At 39.2% G+C, this 22,207-nt stretch overlaps 1 protein-coding gene across 2 annotated transcripts in view; it reads left to right on the top strand.

The window, feature by feature from the left end:
* The window catches only part of LOC127618740 (zinc finger protein castor homolog 1-like), a 111,483-nt gene that overhangs the window by 82,822 nt on the left and 6,454 nt on the right, over nt 1-22,207 (top strand). For both annotated transcript variants that reach the window (XM_052091360.1, XM_052091359.1), the window contains exons 5-17: nt 263-353; nt 3,782-3,946; nt 5,562-5,734; nt 6,025-6,887; nt 11,245-11,377; nt 11,847-11,910; nt 12,811-12,974; nt 13,734-13,856; nt 14,734-15,051; nt 15,168-15,366; nt 16,995-17,166; nt 20,889-21,037; nt 21,438-21,672. In XM_052091360.1, coding sequence (XP_051947320.1) covers nt 263-353; nt 3,782-3,946; nt 5,562-5,734; nt 6,025-6,887; nt 11,245-11,377; nt 11,847-11,910; nt 12,811-12,974; nt 13,734-13,856; nt 14,734-15,051; nt 15,168-15,366; nt 16,995-17,166; nt 20,889-21,037; nt 21,438-21,672 — 2,849 coding nt within the window. The remainder of the gene's footprint in view (nt 1-262; nt 354-3,781; nt 3,947-5,561; nt 5,735-6,024; nt 6,888-11,244; nt 11,378-11,846; nt 11,911-12,810; nt 12,975-13,733; nt 13,857-14,733; nt 15,052-15,167; nt 15,367-16,994; nt 17,167-20,888; nt 21,038-21,437; nt 21,673-22,207) is intronic.

Below are 22,207 nucleotides of genomic sequence, written 5' to 3'. Positions count from 1 at the left end.
ATTTATGTGATAAATATAATAATAATAATTTCTCAAAAGCGTTACACTTTAGAAAAAGTTACATTTCCCTTTCAAGATCAGCCCCCACATTTTGAAATTCAAAATGTGAATTTTGGTTCATGCAGATTTTTTTTCTTTTTGAAAATTCACTGAAAAGGTTTTCATTTATGCCATAAATGTGATGATGAGAATGTTAGGATTAAGAATGCTTTGTCAAAACACTAACAATGATACAAATATGATTTATTTATATATCATATAGGTTCTCTGGGAGCCAGCACTGTGGCCATGTGCATTGTGCTTACCAGTACAGAGAGCATTATCACTGCATGGACCCTGAATGTAACTATCAGGTGAGTACAACAGCCACAGGAAGGGCACTTGAACACTTGCCAAATGCGAATATGTTAAAAAGCTTTTCTTTTAAAAACACTTAACAATAAGGTTGTATTCTTAACAATATTTAGCTACTGTACATTAGTTAAAATGAACTAACAATGAGTAACACTTTTCCAGTATGTATTAACCTTGGTTAATACTAATTCCAACATAATAATACATTTGTTATCATTAAAAGTTGTATATGTTAACATTTGTTAATGCATTATGAACAACTAACAATGAACAATTGTATTTTTATAAACTAATATTAATCAAGATTAAAATATTGTTCAATGTTAGTTGTGTTAGTTCATAATGCAACTTTTAATAATCGTATTTTGATCAAGGACTCCTAGTTATAGCACATAGCATACCTTGTGCCACATATGTGGAATAATATTTACATTAAGCCACCCAGACAATACCATAAGAAATGATGTTCATAATATGATGTCAAAATTATTTTGACCTAGTTTCATCTCATGTACATTTGGTATGGCTCTGTATATCATGGCCGGTATGAAATATTTTTGGTCAGTAAATTTTCTCAATTCAGCCACCATTGCCCTGTGTGGCCAAAAGTGGATTTTGGACCATAGCCACAGGTAACTTTCAGAAGTATGCTGCATATCCACATATAAGATTTACATTTGATCAAAGGTATTAGTAAAAACTCTCTCACTATAAACAAAGATGGGAAAAGGTCCCAAGTTTTACTTTTGTAAGCATCTGTTCCTCCACTTTGATGATAAATGAGATCAGAGAGGTAATTTTGCAGTCTAACAGCCATGGTTCAACGCCCCTAAACATTCATCCCTCACTGCTTAAAAACTGAACAACAACATAACACTGAGTGTGTCACAACACCGTTTTGAAGCTCACCTTCACTCTTTTCCCATCATATCCTAACAGGAGAGGAAGATAACTGTTAGAGGAAATGATTTCAATGTATCAGGGTACATTCAAGGAAACACACACAAAAAAAACATCATGGACAAGGCTTTTATCTTTTGTGTACTGGCTAAACAGGCTAAGATAGATGAGGGCTATTTCTCAAAGCACAATCAGACAGACAATTGCCTCTCCTTTTTTTTTTTTTTTTTTTTGGTTAATGGTAAATACTTTCAAATGATGCCTTCTTTTTTTTCTCCTAAGGACATCTGCTAATACTCTTGGGCCAATCATAATCCCCTTTCACATTATTAATCTGATCCATGTCCCGAGAGTTGTCATGTTTAGCACAGCAAAATCAGCATTAAGCAGATTTGAACACAGACAGCCATGGATCATGCGCATATGGTGGAAAAGAGCAGGCCAAGACAAGCACATTTGTCGAAGACATCAAAAATCCTGTCGTAACTGAGAGCTGCTCAGTCTTTCCTCTATCAGACCCTCTCTAGTCATAATCTCCCACTTCATTTTTAATCATCTGATTACATTTTTCATTATAAACATGCAGGAATCCTGCGGAAGATGACAGGGAAGCTGTTGCATATAATAGAGACTTATTCAGCCCAGCAGGCTGCCTCTTGTTATTCAAGAACAATTCCTCAAACTGTCATGGCAAGATAGAGAAAAGCTGACTAAAAATTCCCTTTGAAGCTGTCTGTTTTTGGGACTTGCATTGAGCATTCATTGACTCTTGACAAGTATTTGAATTGAGGGGGACTGGAGTGGGCTCCAGATAAGAGTTAAGGGATCCCTCATAATTTTTTTTTTATAAAATAAAAAAGAAACTTGAGAGCTTAAATAATTATCTCTATGCTTACAAAATAGATAATTTTAAAGTAGAGTTCACCCAAAAATTAAAACTACCATTATTTACCTACCCTCATGTTGTTCCAAAACTTGTATGAACACAAAATGTGGAACACAATGGAGATGTTAGACAGAATGTTAGTCTCAGTTCTTTTACTTTAATTGCATGGAAAAAGATGCAATAAAAGTGAAGGTTACTGAGGTTATCGGTCTAACATTCTGCTAACATCTAATTTTGTGTTCCATGGAAAAAAAAGAAAATCATATGGGTTTGGAACAACATGAGGGTGAGTATTGTTTTTTTTTTTTTTGACATCCCAAATACCTGTCATCACTGTTTGTTCTACATGGGCTCATATATTATATAAATACACTTTGTAACAGGAAATAAAATGTGAGGCAATATATATATACGCTAGATTTATAAGAATACAAATATTACAAATGTTTTGCCTGTAAGATGAGCCTGATATATTTGTAATGAGGTTTTGTATTTTAGACGTTTCTGTCATATTTTCTTTCTCTCTTGTTGCTCATTTATGTAGAAAATATAGATTTAAGTTAGAAGAGACTCATTGATTTCAGCTACTCTTGTTTCAGTTCCTGTAATATTAGCTCAAGCCTAATTACTGCAGATTTGGATGCAGTAAGGTTTTTTTTTCCACATTGCTTATTTTTTCCTTGAGAATGCTCCATTGTGTAGGAGATTTTCATTTTGAGGAGGGGTTTTTAGCATATTCCCTCATTATTATTGTCTAACCCCACACAAAACTGTGCTTTTATACTTAAAATGGAATCATATCTAAGACAGGGAATTAAAAGAGATTGCCTTGATTATTTGTTTGTTGTCTTTTCCCTGTGCTCTTTCGAAAACCATCTTCACGGAACATGATTTTTCAGAATTTGAGAATATCGCAACTGTGATCTCTGCATGTCAAGTGATCTTTATTAGAAATGGCGCAGTAAAAAAGTAATAAACACGCTAGCTCTGGAACCTTTGTTAGTAGCTCAGAGACAAATATCAGCTGAGCTTAGAAAAGCACTACATATTCAAGTCATATATGATTCATAATTCTATACATTGGGTGCACAGAAGTTCCAGCTCAGGTAGTTTCAATATGAGTCATCTATGAGCCATGGTAAGTGCTATACATTGACTGGTTTGGCATTTTTGCTCTTTTGAAGGGTCGTAGGATCGTACCAAATAAAAAAGTGAACAACTGAATCCCGTCACAAGGCCAAAGTGTACATATGAAGGTCACTTTAAGGAAGTTATTTTGCCGTTTGCAATTATTCTGAGTGGCGCGCGTCCTTGCGATTTATTTAAAAAAGTAATCTGAGGTAATTTTACATTTTTTGTTTTGTTTTGTTTCATTTAGTTTTGTTTCTTGATTTATTTAGTTTTGTTCACATATCAGACAGTAATGCCCAGCACCCTTCAGAGCACACATCTAAGTGCCCTCCTAAGTGAGTAGCACAATAGAATTTGCTCGATACCTGTTGCAATGATCACTAGTGACATGCACCTGGCTGCAATTGGCCGCAATGCTGTTGCAAGAGTAAAAAAGTGACTCATTGTTGGTTTCCTACAGAACACACCACCTCCCCCACCTTATGGACTCTGTGTCTATGTTGTTTACAGAGATTCACCAGTAAGCAGGATGTGATAAGGCATTATAACATGCATAAGAAGAGGGACAACTCCCTGCAGCATGGATTCATGCGCTTTAGCCCATTGGATGACTGCAGTGTCTACTACCACGGCTGCCATCTCAACGGCAAGAGCACCCATTACCACTGCATGCAGGTAAACCACAGCAAAAACCCCTAGTTAAAAAAAGCACATTCACCCTTATACAGACATATGCAAAAACTTGCAAAGAACTGTGAAGAATTTGAAGAAATAGATCTAATAAGATGCGGCAAATCTATTGATTTGCAAGGACGAAGATAAAAACTGACGCAAAACTGCGAAACTGACGCTCCATCAGGCAATCAAATTTGAGAAAAGTGTAAACTTTTGCTGCAACACACTGATGTAGGCATCTGTTGACCAATAATAACTTCAAAGAGGCGGGTTCAGTTGTGCTTTAAAAAATCCAATTAGCTTTATTCCCGCTTGGTTTTAAACTGGCCTGGTTCTTTCCTTCAAAACTAATTTTGCACACTCATATCTTTCAAATGCACCATCTGACCTTTCTCTAGTGAGTAGGTAACCTAAACTTTTTTCTGTCCTCTTAGTGACATAAAATGCATGGAGATTTCCAAAGGGAAACAGGGAGGTGGTGGGACACCAGTGCATATTCTGAAACTTCTGACAATCTTTTGGCTTTCGGGTTAACTTTAAAAGGATTTTACATTTCTTCTACTTTTTTTTCTCTAGGCCATATGACCATTTAAGAGCATTGTTTTTGTTCATGAGACAGAAGGTGTCATAAAGTAAATAAAACTAAAATTAATAAGGACGAACAGGATGTGGCCCTCGTCTCCCCTCGCCCTCTCTCCCTCACTCCTTAACTGGCATGGATAAACTAGTTTATATAAACTCAACATTTTTCATCTTTTAATACCAAGTGGAGAGCTGAAGATCATTTCCCACCAGATGTTTAATTTTTTACATCTGCGTATTTTCAAGGTGTCACTGAGCCGAGTGCTGTTCTCGCTGCTAGGAACAGTGGCGCTGGCTTGAGATATTTATTTATATATAATATCGTTGCCCTGTTTGCATGGATGAAAAGTGCCAGAGATAATATACAATAGCTGGTTTTAATTCAAACATTAGTTTATGTTCCTCTGCTGTCCAGAGGGCTCCTGAGTACTGCTGTTGAGTAACAGGACCTTTCAAACCAAAGAAAGTGACAGTTTCCCTGAATGACCCTCCTAACTCTACCACTCTTTAGACTAAAGCAGAGACACTGACTCTAAAATAGACTTTAAACCTTAAATGGAAGAAGGTTGAAACCACACGCCACCTCAGCAAGCTGTCTTCTGCATGCTGTATATTGCATATCACAAAAAATTGTCCTTTCTTTTATCTCTTTGAAGCTGTTTTCATAAACCGCACACTTGTTTTGGGGTAAAGGGTTTGTTTTTTATATTTTAGTTGTTATAGTTGTCTAAGGAGTAAATTTTTAATAATGCTCAGATCTTGAGAAAATGTTTCCTGTTCATTTTTTTAGGTCACCTGCTTCTTTTGCTCCCCACATTGAGTTCATTGCCAAACTGAGCTATTTTTGTGTCACATCTCTGAGATGTTGTTTTCGTGTCCCGGCAGACTATGAGAGTTTGAGCGCCGAGCCACTGTTTTCATACTGAATATTTTTCATCCTGTGCAACAAACTGAAACTCACACGTGGTGTTTATTTCAAGTATTGTTCATACTTTGTCTCATGAAAGCGCTTTTTTAATTTCCTGTCTGCCAGGTGGGCTGCAACAAGGTGTACACAAGCACCTCTGATGTCATGACTCATGAGAACTTCCATAAGAAAAATGCACAGCTGATCAATGATGGCTTCCAGAGGTTTCGTGCCACAGAAGATTGTGGGACGGTTGGGTGTCAGTTCTACGGGCAAAAGACCACCCACTTCCACTGCAGGTATGGTGGCAGATAGCATTATCATTAAAACTTAGATGGAAACTGTTGATTTGAAAACATTTGCATAAACTGAAAAAATGAGCGCAAAACAAATGAAAACTTAAAATTGAACAAAACTAAAGACATTGGTTGAAAAACGAATTGAAGTAAATATTAATTTTTTATTTATTAAATTTTTTTAAGTAACCTGGGTGGCAACTTAGTCCCAATAACAGGTCTAAGTCCCAATAATGTGTGTAATAGGGATTTTAGAGTTTAATCTTTCCATTTTCCACCTCTGTGAAATTTAGGCGCCCAGGCTGTACCTTCACCTTCAAGAACAAGTGTGACATCGAGAAGCACAAGAGCTATCACATCAAAGATGATGCTTACGCCAAGGATGGCTTCAAGAAGTTTTACAAATACGAGGAATGCAAGTACGAAGGCTGTGTCTACAGCAAAGCCACCAACCATTTCCACTGTATCCGTCAGGGCTGTGGCTTCACTTTTACCTCCACCAGCCAGATGACCTCACACAAGCGCAAACACGAGCGCCGCCACATCAGATCATCAGGCGTGATGGGTCTCACTTCCTCCTTCCTATTGCCCAAAGAGGAACAGGAAGAGTCCAGCAACGATGACCTCATGGACTTCTCCGCCATTAGCAGCAAGAATTCCAGCTTAAGTGCTTCTCCAACCAACCAGCAGTCCTCCACTGTACCACACATGCTGCCCACTCCAACAACCACCATGTCCTCCAGCCACAGCGTCAAGCCCACCACCGCTCTTACCCCAGCAAGCCGCATATCCACCCTGCTCTCCCAGGCTCTGCCAAGCAACGTGCCCATGGCTCTGGCTCTTTCCAACAGTGCCCTGGGAGGAGCTTCCAACCCTTTCTTCCCTCTCATTCCCAGAATGCCCATGTCGCTCACGCCCTCTGCCGCTGGCCTGATCTCTGCCGTCACATCCGGGACTCACTCCATGCCCAGCGACTCTTTACCCCAGAACTCAACCCCACCTGGTGACCCAGCTGCTGCTACTGTAGCTTCTACTCCAACCTCCTTTGCTGCATCATCCATCATGGAGAAGATCTCGGCCAGCAAGGGTCTGATATCACCCATGATGGCCAGACTGGCAGCTGCTGCCCTGAAGGCCTCAAGTAACCTGGATGCAGGTTAGTTTATCTCATCTTTCTCTAGTATTGTATCAACTCATGATCATCTAGATATTCTAATTGTCATTATCTGCAGTTATAATACAAAATACAACAGTATAAGGATCCACCCACCCAGTTCTCAGGAGAATGATTAAAAATATAAAACTATAAAGAGAAAGATACTGCCAAAGGATCAGTTTTCCGTACAGCTTAAGCCAGGTGGGTTTCCATTCTGGTTCAGGTTAGTTTGTGCTAGTTAGTGCTGGTCTACCTGTTGGATTATTAAATTACTAAACAATAATGGAGAAGTCATGGAAATTAATTGGTCAAAATGTGTGGAAACCCTGTAGTTAAGAAGTTGGTTGGGGCATCAGCATTCCAGCATCCCATGCTGTGCACCAGCATCTAAAACATCAAACACCAGAATCTCGGGGGCCTGGGTAGTTCAGCAAGTAAAGATGCTGACAACCACCCCTGGAGTCGCAAGTTTGATTCCAGGGTGTGCTGAGTGACTCCAGCCAGGTCTCCTAAGCAACTAATATGTCTCCATGGTAACCCTCTCAACAAGCCACGTGTTAAGATGCGTGGATTGACAGTCTCAGATTGGGAGGCAACTGAGATTAGTCCTCCGCCACCCAGATTGAGGCGATCACTACACCACCATGAGGACTTAGAAAGCATTGGGAATTGGGCATTCCAAATTGGGGAGAAAGTTAAATTAAAAAGACCAGAATCACAAAAATGCTGGTCTTTCAATAGGGTCATCATAAGAACATGAGTTCTGGGTTAACATCTCTATTTCTCTCTCTCTCTCTCTCTCTCTCTTTTCTTCATACCTACTCATCGGTGAAAGGGCACTTTCAGGTCATCAGCTCATGCTATCCACAGACAGTACACAAATCTGTGATTTCAGGATTAGGGCAAAATATTAAGGGGCTGTTTTGCTGCTCTTGTCTTGTTATTGCAGTGATCATTGTCATGATATCCACAATCCATTAACAGATAAGTGCTGAACTAGTGAGTGGGCTCTGTACAGCTGCCTCTAATAGCATTCTCAGGAGGATCCCGGGGCCTGTGTTTTACACGCTTCCTCATCACCGGCCTCTTATCTGAGCGTGCACTCGTTCCAACCAAATGGAGCCTGAATAATATTAAGTTGAGAAATCGGAGGTACAAAGCAGCTTTTTATATGCACTCTGATATAGAGGAAGAAATATCAGAAACTGTTGAAGCAGAAATGACTCAGCGCTCCAGAGAGGGAGATGTGTGTGCATACATGTGTGCATGTGTGTGATTGTGTGTATTTTGGGCTTGTGTGTATGTGGGATGATAACTTGTTCCCAATTTTCAGTGTCTGTATGAAAACACTAATTTAGTCTTTAATCTGCAGATGTTTTAGGCCACTGAGTAAATGAGTTCATATACAAAAAAAAGCACTGTTTCGGTATAGTGGTGTGCAGTGATGCTTTAAGATGGTAATATTATGGTACTTTGATATTGTACTGAAAGATATGCCATGGAACGAAATTATTTTCATATTGATGTACCATTGTATTTACATAGTACCTCAAGGTATTTTAAAGAATATCATGGTACTACCATGGTACAGTACATGAAAAAACAACATGGTAATTCCATTGTACAAACACAAATAAACCTGGAATTAATTGGTACATGTCTATGTAAAACATGGTATTGCTATAGCCAAAACAAAACATGGGGTTAACATGGTACCATGCCCACAAATCCATGGAATTACCATGTTAGATGTAAAAACAACATGGTATTACCATGGCACATCTAAAAAAAAAGATGGTGTTACCATGGCACCAGGTCCAAAACCATAGTACCACTAAAGTTCATCCTCAAAAAACATGTGCCAATGATACATGTAAAAAAATAAAATAAAACATGGTATTTCCATGTCCACAAAACCATATTATTGCTATAGTACATGTTCAAAGAAACATGGTATTACCGTTGTGCCAACTATGCCAGTACCATGATATTTTTAGTACTATTTTTGTTTGTATTTGTACAGGGATAAATGGAGTCTGGTGCAGGCTCAGAGTGCTGGGTTATAGATTGGGGTCTGCTGTTATATTTGTAGCAAATCCTTAGAGAAGACTGCACAGCATTACCTGTGCCTTATTATTGCCTCTTAGCAAGCAGAGACTTAAGGGTATCTCAGATCTTCCCAGAGAAGTCAAAGAGAAGTATATCTTGGGGCAAGGTTGGCTAGCTGGTTACGGGGGTCCGACTGCCCTACAAAAGGTCGAAGGAGAGTGAAATGAACACAGTGTTATAGTTCTCTTGTGTATGTGCATCTTGTGTTTAAGTTTGGTACTTTTGAGAAAAGTAGAGAGGAAATAGAAGAAAAGTAGAAAAAAACACTATACACAGTTGAGAGCGCAGATCAAAATGTGGCATTGCTAATTTTACACGTTTGCTCAGAAAAGATGTACGAACAGGACATTTTGGTAAAATGTGAAGAGGATGTGGTCAGAGCTCAGCATTAGAAAGCAGAGAACGATGTTTACTGCGGCTATTTTCATACATCTTCGGTTTTTTTTCAAACTCTTTCTTTTAGTCAAGGGGCAGTTTTGCAAGAAACACGTCTCTGTCTTTCCGTATGAGAAGAATCATGTGCTAATTTGTTCAGGTGGCTCTATTTCCTGAATGTTGAATGTTCACTGTTTTATCCAAGACTCCCACCAGAGTGTTTCTGAAGATCCTGAAATCTGAAGGGTTCGCTAATTAGACACCCAGTACAAGTGATCTTTTACGAGTTCAGTAACTTTGTTGAGGTAATTACACAGTACAACATTATTCTTGGATTATTTCCAGAAAACACAGCTTTGTGAGCACACGTAGGCTTTTTTTTTTCATGCTCTCTTAGAGCGTCTGCGATTTTTTTTTTTTTTGTCATAGAAACTGCAAAGCTAAAGATTTAATGACTCTCTTCTCACATGGTCATTATTAAAATGTCCCTTGTTAACACCAGGCAGTTTATCGCCACAAAAAAAAGAAGAAAGAATAAGAAAGTGATATAGCTTAGACAAGGCTCTTCCTGTATAAAGCAGCAGTTTTAGAGTGGTTTTGGGCACTTGTCATCATTTTGGGCTGTTAGACCATCTTAAACCAGCTAAGACCAACTTAACAGTGTAGTCATTTGAGGACAGTCTGTGAGGTTAACATCATAATGGCTTACTACACGCTACATGTATACTGACTGCAGATTTTGGCTGAATGGAGATGGACTAACTGAGTAGTTTTAGGCGAAAAGACTGACAGTAATTAGTTAAATGAGCATTACACACAGCAGAATACTCAAAATAGGGTGAAGCAAGGCTGGTATGAACTAACCCTTCTGGCTTTGTTAGGATGTGAAATGCCTAAAGCCAACACATCACAATGAGTCATTATTTTACCTCCTCCACTGTGTAACTGTAACAAGCACACAGTCAAGTCATCAGGAATGGCACTTGAGTCTTATAAAGTCCATGTTTCTATGTGGGTGTATGTGGTTGTGACCCAAGGCATTGTGTTGTAGGGGGTATTCCTGTGTTTTCACATGGGTAAACATCCTCCAAACTGAAGGCCAAGGGCAGGTCGGGCGATAGCTTTCACTAATCTTCATCCCCCCCCCCCACCCCCCATGCACACTATCACTGTTAATGCACTCAGCACTTCTTTCAGCTTGTGCCTAGAACTCCATCTCTTTTTTTTATTATAAAATATCACTTACTGCCTACCAAAAGCCTGGCTTTCTCTGCATAGCCTGAAGACAAATTAATATTTCAATCATTTGGGGATTGGAGGAAAAGCCAGGTTGCATTGCCATCAGTCCACCCCACCTTCTTTATCTGTTACCACCTCCTTGGTCTCTGCTGTCTTCACTCTCCCCATCTTCTGAATACCTATTTTGAAAATCCGATCGAGAGGTCACGCTATATGGACTGATCTGATTGGCTGTCACCTCTAATCTGATGGACAAACAGATGTTCCTTTTGGGCATGCTCAGCAGCATCGACTGCCGTCCGTCGTCAGGCCAACAAGGACACGTGGCAATGAAGGGGGGCGGGGTGGGGGGTGCAGTCTGAATCTGCCACTTTCCCTCAGCATTAGCCTCTTAATGACCAGTTAAGAGGCAGACCCACAAATGAGTTGTGACAAGTGCTGCTGAAAAAAGTATTTTTCCCTCATTCCCTCTGCTGCTCAATCAACATTTAAACGCCTTGACGTCGTGACATAATTCTGCAATAATTATCACTCCTGGTCTTCTCCTTGGCCTGGACAGAAGTCAGATTGAATCTCATCACAGTGCAATAATGCAGACCAACAATAACTTTGTTTTCTCCATCTCTCTCCTCAGGGATTGGGCAGCCATCTCAATCAGGCCCGTTTAATCCGGTTGAAGTGAAACAGGAACCTGTGGACAGCACCTCAGGGGTTTCCCAAGATTCTGTGCAAGAGCACAGTCTGGACCTGAGCAAGAAAGACCACAGGTATACCATTAAACTCTGGGCCCAGCCCCCCTCTTGGCTTAGCCAGTGTGATTTATCTCTGAAATAATGCTGTATTGTGTTAATTAGTGTGAGTGCTCTTGTTAAAACCCCCTTCACAAGGTGGGACTATGGAGTGATCAAGGAGGAAGATTTACACTCTCCCTCTTTCTCCCCTCCTTTAAAAGAAATCTATCATACAAATGCAAAAATTCTCCCTTAATGTTTCTTTCCCCCTCTTTTCACAATGCCTGTCAAGTATGAAGCATGACATGTTTGCACATTCATTTATTTACATGAAAGTGTGTTTGCATAAACCCTAATTTTCAGCCCCCTGGTTTTCAATGCAACAGCACACTACATTTCATTTTTGCCTTTTTCTTCATTGTATATTCACAATCTGAGATAAATTATAATATTAACTGTTCTCATGCAAATCTGGCCTAAACACTGTTCATTTTGCGTCTTCCAGCACTGAATCAAATGGACACCCGGTGCCCGGAAATACGTCTCTTTTATCCTCACTTATGAATAAGGTAAGATTCATCCATCAAGCACTTTTCATCCCAAGACAAATTAGCAGGATGCAGAGGGGGCTGTTTGCTTTTTAATGTTTCACAGCTAATAGGATGAGTTTGTATCATTTAAATTTTCCAGCCATTTTTCATACAGTGTCATTTCAGCCCGACGCTCGCAAATTAATATAATGAAGCAGGAGCCGGTTGCCACGGCAGATATATAGAGATGTTTGTATTTTGATGAGCTGTTTTGAACTCTCTGCGCATTTTTTTTCTCCCGCTTACTTCTTTTTCATCTCCATCTGCTCTATCTTTATTTATGGACTTTGTAAATTATTTGATTAAAAAGTCAGCGCTGAGAAAAAAAGAGCAACTGTCACCCTCATTTTTTAAAAAGACGAAATGATGCTGAACAGATATTTAAATGTTGTGTGTTTTTGTGGAGCTTAAAATGGACATTGTTTTCATCATACATCTTCTATGACTAAAATAAATGATATGCATGAACCATTACCTTGATGATTTAAATAGAAATCTCAATCTAGTTTACTTGATGGCTGAGCTCAGCTCTCTCTGTTTCATATACAGTACAACACTTGAATCTAAAACTTGTATGAAGCCTCAAATATATTACCCTATAATAACTTTTAATGTTTTTTTTTCTATTTATTGTCATTTACATGGTGTACATTGTGTATTTTGTTTATTGTGTACACTTTTTTAATTTGTGTTAATTGTCTAGCTGGTTATGCACCTCCATTTTCTCACACAGAAACAAGAAAGTAAACTGAGCTCATAACATAAATTCCACAAAAACCGTTGTATGTTTTTTCTGTACTCAAGTACGTCTAGGCTGTTTGTATAAGGTGTGATGAAACTTGCCTAAGCATGTGTGTTGTTGTCTTTGTGTGTATGTAGATGACACATGTGAATCCTGGCTTCTTCAATGCTTTGGATCTAAAGTCAGAGCTGGAGGGAGCTCAGGCTGCTGATGGCTCAGAGGCAGCTCAGTATCTCTGCAGGGCGATGAAGAGATCGGGTCCAGAGAAACCCATTGAGCTATGGAGGACCTATCTGCACAGGTGCCTAAAAAATAATCTTCTGTTCCTATAGTCCAAAAAAAAAAACATTTAGAGTTCCATTTCTTCCACAGTTTGTAAAAAGGTAGTTGACATGACATTCAATTTCAAACAGAAAAACTATACTGCAGTGGGCCATGCTATATTTATCTAAAACTACTTTTAAAAGGCATATTTCAAATTCTTGTGAAATTATTATACATATGATTTATTAAAGACAACATAGAATATTTGTAGTTTTGTAACTTTTAAAATTAATTTGTTACACTGCATGACTATTTAAACGAACTGCAACCTTGCTAAAAAGTGTATGTTATTTGTCAACTACCACACTACAGTATGTATCACCACAGTATGCCATAATAGAACATCTATTACAGAAAACACAGCCGTTCTCTGGCTGCTCGTCCTCTGTTTTTTTTAGACGGTGTCTGGTTTTTGTCACCATCAGTCTTTATGATGTACCCGGGTGCTTGTCAGTGCCATCCGCAACTGTTTGTTCCCAGGTTGTTATGTGGAAAGAGAGGGTTTATTCAGAGCATGTGATGTTTTGTATTTAGTTACAAAGCCTTGACAAAATGTCCCAGCCAGGGACTTCTGCTTTTATTTTAGGTGTAGTGCAATCTAAAGAATCACCTTACTCAAAGTCAGATACTCATGAGCTAAACCAAGAATACTAGCACGTTAGAGTAACTAAATTTACAAGCAATTTGATTTCTTTATCTCCTTTTTATGAGTTTCTGTTTTTCTCATGTTGTGCAGGTATGACACTGATGATTTCTGTGAAGCTCAGTGTGATTTCTTGCAGAAGATACATTTTCATTGCCTGGTGGAGGATTGTGGGGCCCTTTTCAGTACAGTGGATGGAGCCATCAAACACGCGAAGTAAGGAGCACTTTAGTTCACATCAAAAAACCTTTTCTAAATCAGTATTAACACACACACACACACACACACACACACACATACACACATATATACATACATATATATATATATATATATATATATATATATATATATATATATATATATATAATATCTAATATGCTAATATGAAATCTGTGAAGTGGTTAAAAATCCTTTAAACAAGAAAAATTTACTTGAGAAACAAATTTGTGTATGATATTTGGATGGGTTTTCCTAGAATATATATCTTGAATTAAAGATAGACTTTCTTTTTTTTCTGTTGAAAGTAAAACGAGTTGTTGGGGAGAATGGTGGCTGTTGACAAACTCAGTCACCATTCACCTTCAATGTATGGAAAAAAGATGCTATGTAATGTCAATCCATAACATTCTGTCTAACAACTCCTTTAGTATTCATAAAGTCAAACAGGTTTGGAATGACATAATGCTGAGTAAATTACGACAACCTTTTATTTTTTGGATGAACTAATCCTTTTTTTAAAACCCATTTGCTAATTATTTTTTATTGTTTTAAGCATAAACCTGACTTTAAAAAAACTTAATTCAAGATATAAATGTTTTAAAATATATTTTCTATATTCTTCATATTTTATGCAATTTTACTTAAACTGGAAAACAAGGCAAAAACACTTATTAAGAAAATAATTTTGCAGGGTTCCTACACATTAAAATGGAAACCAAGAAGTACAATCATAGATAATGACGTTTTATCAAAGTTTCTCAATGTTGAGTTCACACTTTACATGATTATGATCAAGTAATGTTAATTTGCTGCTATATTTGGCAGCTCTATTATAGCTCATCTAATGGGTGATACACCTCTGTGTCATTAGCTTCCACTTCAGAGCCAACCTTAAAGTTAAATCAGAGTCCCCTTTCAACGAGTGCAAGGAATCCAATGATAGTGCCCCTAATCAGATGGCTGCCCCCATTTCCATGGCCAAGACGCCTCCCATGGAGGTGCCCAGCCTGGCTGTTTCAGGGGGGTACAGCTCGTCTCCTTCACTGCAAGCCTGGAAACAGCTGGCTGGATCGATCCCCCAACTTCCTGCTTCCATGCCCAGTATGCCAGCCACTTCCCCTCTGGCCACAACCTCACTGGAGAATGCTAAGCCTCAGGTCAAGCCTGGCTTCCTGCAGTTCCAGGACAAGTGAGTGGACATTGCCTTTCTTTTAAATCCATAATACTTTAGTGGTATAATTTACATACGTTAATCTACCAGTATTTCCATTTTCCATGGGATTTCATTGTATTTTTCCCCCACAGTGATCCTTGTCTGGCCACTGACTGCAAATACTCCAATAAGTTCCACTTTCACTGTCTGTTTGGAAACTGCAAATATGTGTGTAAAACCTCCGGAAAGGCTGAATCGCACTGCCTGGACCACATTAACCCCAACAACAATCTGGTGAATGTGCGAGACCAGTTCTCCTACTACTCCCTACAGTGTCTTTGTCCTAACCAGGTGAGCAAGCCCTTAAACATACAGAAATACCATAACAAATAGTAATTATGTGTTTTTATTAGTGGTGCTTGTTAAGGCAAGTTAGCAAAATGTGTGACTTGTTGAGGAGAGGTCTGCTATTACTTTTCTAAGCAATCAGACTTTGAATTTTGACTATGAATTTGGATGGAAAAAAGACTTACATTGAAGAAGGGACCTAAGACAAATATAGGTACCAAAATATTATAGAGATTTGGGGGTGGGCTCTTCAGACATGGGCCAGTGATCAACCACCCAATATACCCTAAGAACACTCTAGCAAAGCCCTAGCACTGAAACACCAGGGCAACTGCATTGCGACACACAAAAACACTCAGAACACCTTATCAACCATGCCGTATATTAACACCTGGAAAATGCCCAAAACACTATAGCAGACACATAGCAACACACTTAAAAAAAAACTTAGAACACCTTAACAACCACATATCAACACCCTGGAAACCACCCAATACACCCTAGGAAACACCTAGAAATGCCTTAGCAACAACCTTGAATACCCTAGCAAAGCACTAGCAACCACGAAGCAACACATTTAAAACACTCAGAACACACTGGAAATCATATAGCAATGCCATAGCAACCACCCAGAACACCCTAACAAAGCCCTAGCAACTACAACCTCATAGCAGACACATAGCAACACATCTAAAACAATTAGAATACCTTAGCAACTATATATCAAAACCCTGCCAATCACCCACAACACCCTAGCATTATGGCAGTGACTTTTGCACAGACAATCACCATTCAAATTTGTTTAGGAAAATGTACAAATCTGTTTTTTTGTACATTTAAAACACTACATTTAAAACACACAGGAGGATCGATACATATTCATTGTGAAAATGTCTAACTTCTTAAGTCTCTGTGCATCACAAACAAACACAAAAAACACCTTGGAGCCCCCAAACCTGTATAAAATAAACAAGTTTTGCTTTTCATAATAAATTCCATCATTAATAGAAAAAAGCCCTCCCTTCTTGCAACTTGCAATTGGAGCAAAACCTGTTTAAATGAATTCATTTTTGCATCCCATCCCCACTTCTCCAAGCCCCCCTCCTCTCTCCAGAGTAGAGTGGGTTCTGTTTATGTGCTCCTGAGGGATCTGCCTCTCTGGAAACAGATGGTGGTGCAGAAACAGGTTATATTGCCGAGGACACACACACACACACACACAGACTAATGAATTGGCAAAAGAGCTGTTTTAGAAATGGATGAATCGCCAAATGAACTAATTGCTGTTGTTATTGTGGGCAGTGGCTACAGCTTAGACCTAAACTCCAGATTTCACTTGGTCATTGAGTCTGGTCATGTCACAAGCTTTAAAAAAGGGAAAGAAAAAGGATTTATGAGCAGACATAACCTACTTCTTCCCTTTGGTACTGGGAATAATGTTCTGACAAACTATCAGACCCAATTTTGTTTCAAAAGCTAGTCAGTTTAGTAATGCTTGTAAATTAACATAATGTTTTGATAAATGGGTTGTAATTAACCTGAAAACTGAACCATGGTGACGTAGAATGTTGTACATGATGTTAAAAGAGTTTTCAGTCTGACAGTTTGTGTTTAATTGCTGATCTCCACAGCACTGTGAGTTTCGGATGAGGGGCCACTATCATTGTCTGAAACCTGGCTGTTACTTCGTTACAAACATCACCACCAAACTGCCCTGGCACGTCAAGAAGCATGAGAAAGCCGAAAGACGCGCAGCCAACGGGTTCAAATACTTCACCAAGAGAGAAGAATGTGGTAGACTTGGTAAGAACCAGATGCGTTTTTTTCATGTACAGTGGCCCCAAAATATATTTGGACACTTGAAAATTAATTAATCTTTTGCAAATGGCATTTATTTGATAGAAATAAAGCATAAACACACTTTTCAAACAATGCATTACACAAAGAGAAGTTTGTTAGATTTTCAAATGATAAAAGAATATTGTTCACAATGAAGACAAAGTTGCAGGGCTGCAGGTAGTTCTTTGGCCTGGTAAAAATGTGTTCAGCATTGTACATCCCTCCCTCCAGTCCATTGTCCAATTATCCCACAGTTATCCCAGCTTTTGCATGGCCGGGCCGTGAGGGTGCAGGCGGGGACGCCAGAGAGAGAGATGGTGGGAGAGAGGCACGCAGCAGTCTTTTTGTGTGTGCAATTATGCTGAAAAGCAATTTTATGTTGTGTTTTGTTGAATTAAAAGTCTTTTAGTTGGATTTCAATGTCTCCCATTTCCTCCATTGTTGAAGAGATATAAACCCTGTTACACTGGTGCCAAAACCCAGGAAATGTAAAAATGTCTCTCTCTCGTTGGTTGGGGTAACTCAGTGCCAGGCGTGCACCTTCAAGGCCTTGCCACACCCTCCTCTTCGTCAGATACCCCCAATGCCTGATTCAGGCCGGGCAATCAACCAGCTTGACCTACTACCTACTCTCCTTTCCTGGAGGGAATGAGTTGCCACTTTGGCCATTTCACCACCGGCTGATCTTCCCCGCCTCCTGGGAACCTGAGGAGGATGAGGGGAGGGATAGGGGAGAGAGAAAGAGAGAGAGAGGGGAGAGAGGGAAAAAAAAACACTCCGGTCAGCCAGCTGCACTGCCTCCAGATGGACGGCAACGGGCTCCTCCACCTCCAGGCAGATGGCAGTGGCCTCCTCCCGGGTTTCGGCACCAATGTAACCAAAGGTTTGTATCTCTTCAACAAAATGAGGAAGCAGGTGATGTCGAAATGTAACCATTAATTCAACAAAATGCAACGTAAATATACTTTTAAGCATAACCAAAACATAAACACGCACACACAAACACTGCTGCTTGCCTCTCTCTCTCTCTCTCTCTCTCTCGCTGGCATCCCTGGCTGCTCCTTAGCTCTCTCCTGCTGATTGGGGCAACTCAGTGCCAGCCGTGCACCCTCACGGGCCGGCCACACCCTACTTCTCATCACATTGCTGTTGAGCACTGTCTCCATGTTTATTTCCGAATCTTCTGCTGAATGCATTTGGATGCGCTCTGCAGTATGGAATAGCCTTTCTGTGGACCCCCCCCCCCAACTCAGGGCCCCATCAAACTGGAACAAAATGTCTAGTTGTACCCCCTTATTGGTGGCCCTGCAAAGTAGTATTTGGACACTTTCTGGTTGTCAAATGTTTATATAACATGTCCATATTAAATGTGATGAAATACATTACACCTGCATTTTTTCTGCTTGAGGGAATTGACTTTTGAATTGAAAAAAATCACCTTGAGACCAGTTTGTTAAAAGTATTTTATTACATTTTTTTAAGTTCTAGAATCATCTGTTTGGAGTGCCACTTGGTTTGATACTTTGTTTTCTAATGCAATGACATTCAGACATTTTTAAGTATCCAAATACTTTTTTTGGGGGGAGGGGGGGGTCAACTGTATCAAAAGGAGTGTCTAACTCAAAGAGAAAACTTGGTGATCATTGCCAACCCTTTGGCAATATGACTGGCTTGACTGGGTGTGGATTGCCAATGTGGATTGTAGTTTATTGCATTCTACATTGTGAAATCTTACTAATACAGTATTACATGTCCTGCCTCCCACAATCCTAATTGTTTCAGTCACCATTCACATCACTCACTCTTGCTTCCAAACACTCTCTCTTCATCTGAACTCAGACTTTATTCTCAAACAGTGACTGCCAGCTCACTATTAGTAATCCAGCCAGATGGATCAGAAATTTGTGAAATCACAAATGATTTAATCGTAATTTCAAATCGATGAACACATATGAACAAATTTTTTCTGCTGGCAGCTATAGAAAAAGTGCCGTTCCCTTCGCTGAGTTGCTAATTGCCACGCTTTTCACAGCAGAACACGCACGGGACGTGAAACGGCTGTGCTTCGCACTCATTCACTGAATTTTAAGTGTTTCCTAGAAGCTGTTTTCCCATTAGTATCTGTAAAATGATATTTTGTCAATTCGATGGTTTACACTGACAACAGCTCAGAGTCAGCCAGCTTCATCATTTACATTTTTCTGAACAAACACGTTTGGCAGAATTAAAGATGGTCTTGTCTCATTGTAACGCTGGGGTCGTTTCGTTTAGATTACAAAAAACAGGCTGAGAAAAATGGTGTCTGCCTTTTTGTCATACATTAATACTTCAGTATTTATAGTAGGCAATCAAACGGAGGTTGTTTTCTTGGGTATATTTAACCTGTCAGGAATGAGCAATTACATATGTTTGTTAATTACTGTGCCTGTCGAGCTCAGTCTGTTTGTGCTGCTCTTTTTTTGCAAGCCTCGATCATCATCACAAACAGTCAGATTAAAAGTTTTTTTTTTCTTTTTTTGCACATCTCCCCTCCCCTTAAAGAGATAGTTCATGCAAAATATTATCTATCAACATTTCCTCACCCTTATGTCACCTGTACAAATTATGTTAGGAAGAATTTTAGTTTCAGTCAACATTCACTTCTATGAATAGGGAAAGAAAGATGCAGTGAATGTGAAAGGTGTCTGAAGCTAACATTTTGCCTAACATCTCCTTTTGTGTTCCATAGAAGAAAAAAGTCACTATCCCTTTAAGCCAAGGAAAAATAACGTTTATTGAAGAGTGGAAAGTATCACAAGTGTCTACAGGTTTGCATGGTCTGTGATCTCTCCTGTTGCATTGTTAGTGGTATAAACCAGGCACATATGACAAAAGCAAACCATACAGTCATAAAGAATTGATGGTTCAGCTGGACTAGGAAAGTGGTATCCATGGCAGCAACCTAAAACAGAACACCATCGATGAGGATACCAGGATCTGGTGGCACAAAGAGTGCTGATGAGCAACATGTGTTCATATTTACTCAACTCTGCCTTTTTAAAGTATATCACTCTTGTGTACAAAAGCAATCTGACAACAGGCGGCTAGTTACTTCGTGCCACGGCTACCATGGTAACGGACAAGCCCGCACCTGCCCTGAATGTGACTCTTTCAATTATTTTAGCGTGTATTATTATCAATAAAATTATTACGAGCACCCTACAATATTTGATTAGTGCACAGAGGCAGTCTTTAAATTTGAAAACTTATAACCATTAAAATCTGTAGAGCCCTTTGTGGAAAACATAAAAACCAAGGGGAAAAACAGGGTGGGTGGGGGGGTAGACCAGCAACAGATAGGTCGTGAAAAATGAATTTAATATGGAAATAATTGTGTGTTTACTTTGGTTTGCAGGGTTGTGCATTATTGCTTCTCCAAATGCAGAATGTATTTATGTAAATTCCAAATTGAATAAAAGATGTCACAGTAATAAAAGAGCACCACAGGTCTAATCTTCAAAAGGGTCGACTTTCCCAGTATGACACTGGACTCATCTGCTCTGTCGCTCCGCATTATGCAGGCACAGGACAGAAGCACAATGCCCTCATTACCTCGCAGAGTCTCTGTGATGTATGTTGTCCCTGAAACCCAGGCGCGATGAAGATAGTCTTTGCTTAAGTTAATTTTGTTCGTTCATTTCTTGCAGGGTGCAAATACAACCAAGTTAACAGCCACTTCCATTGTATCCGTGAGGGCTGTCAGTTCTCCTTCCTGCTCAAGCACCAGATGACCTCGCATGCCCGCAAACACATGAGGAGGATGCTGGGGAAAAACTTCGACCGAGTCCCATCACAGGTACAAACACTTGTTGAAAATAAAAAGTTATTGAATTGCCATGAGCACAGTTATAACCCCAAATGTTTTAGAAAGAATACAATAATGGGACATTTACTCTTAAAATCAGGGGTGTAGCAAGCACTTTAACCATTATATATATTTCTATGGGTCATTGACATTAAATATCAAGCAGTGCCCTGTATTTTAACATGTTGTTCTCCAGCTAAAACTATTTTAAAGCATTTTGCTACTTCATTTTTAATTGTTTTGCATGCAGCGTTTATGACCTTATAATAATTGGGAAACTATATGAAATATTTGTACTTTTAAAAATGTATTTGTCACAAAGCAGGACCACAAAAAATTGCTCAAAATGTACAACTGGTTGTGCATAATGATGTCGTTTCCCATTATATAGGTGGTCTCTCATGCCCACCGGACTGAGGAAATGCACCACATGGCCAGTCTAGCTTCATCTGGTGTGGTGGGCAGCCATCCTGGTATGACCCCTAACTTCTCCAGCATGATTGAGGAAAATGATGACTACATGGACTACACTGGTGGTGGAAGCCCACTTGGCCTCTCCTCAGAGTCCTCAAACCAAGACCGTAGCTGCACCAGCACCCCTGTGGGCAACGACAGCTCGCCAACAGGTTAGTTAACCAGAAAACTTCCATGACTATTAAATATTTTCAGCCTCACAAAAGACCCTGTTTAAGGGATAGTTGACTAAAAAATGAAAATTCTGCCACCATTTACTCACCATGTTGTTCCAAACCCATATTTTTTCTATGGAACACAAAATGGATATAAGGTAGCCGAATATTCAGTCTCAGTCACCATTCATTGCATATCTTTCACAATGAAAGTGAATAGTGACTGAGGTGAACATTCTGCCAAACATTTCCTTTTTTGTTCCAAGGAAGAAAGTCATATGGGTTTGGAACAACTTAAGGGTGTTTAAATTATGATAAAATTGTCATTTTGGGGTGAAATATTTCTTTAACTATGGACAAAGTTTTTTTTTGTCTTATTTTTCTATAAAATATCTGAACATTGTTAAAAGAAGAAAAAAAAAATACTTGAGAAGAAGAAAGACATTTGGCCTTGTTTTCAGAGAAATCTAGCAAAATTTTGTGAGGATTATTCTTAAAGCAAAAAAAAAAAAACTATTTGTCAGTGGGGTTA

Source organism: Xyrauchen texanus, chromosome 25, assembly GCF_025860055.1.
Source record: "Xyrauchen texanus isolate HMW12.3.18 chromosome 25, RBS_HiC_50CHRs, whole genome shotgun sequence".
In the NCBI taxonomy this organism is placed as follows: Eukaryota; Metazoa; Chordata; class Actinopteri; order Cypriniformes; family Catostomidae; genus Xyrauchen; species Xyrauchen texanus.
The sequence above is the reverse complement of the archived record's forward strand: the minus strand, read 5'-3'. Positions and strand labels throughout refer to the sequence as shown.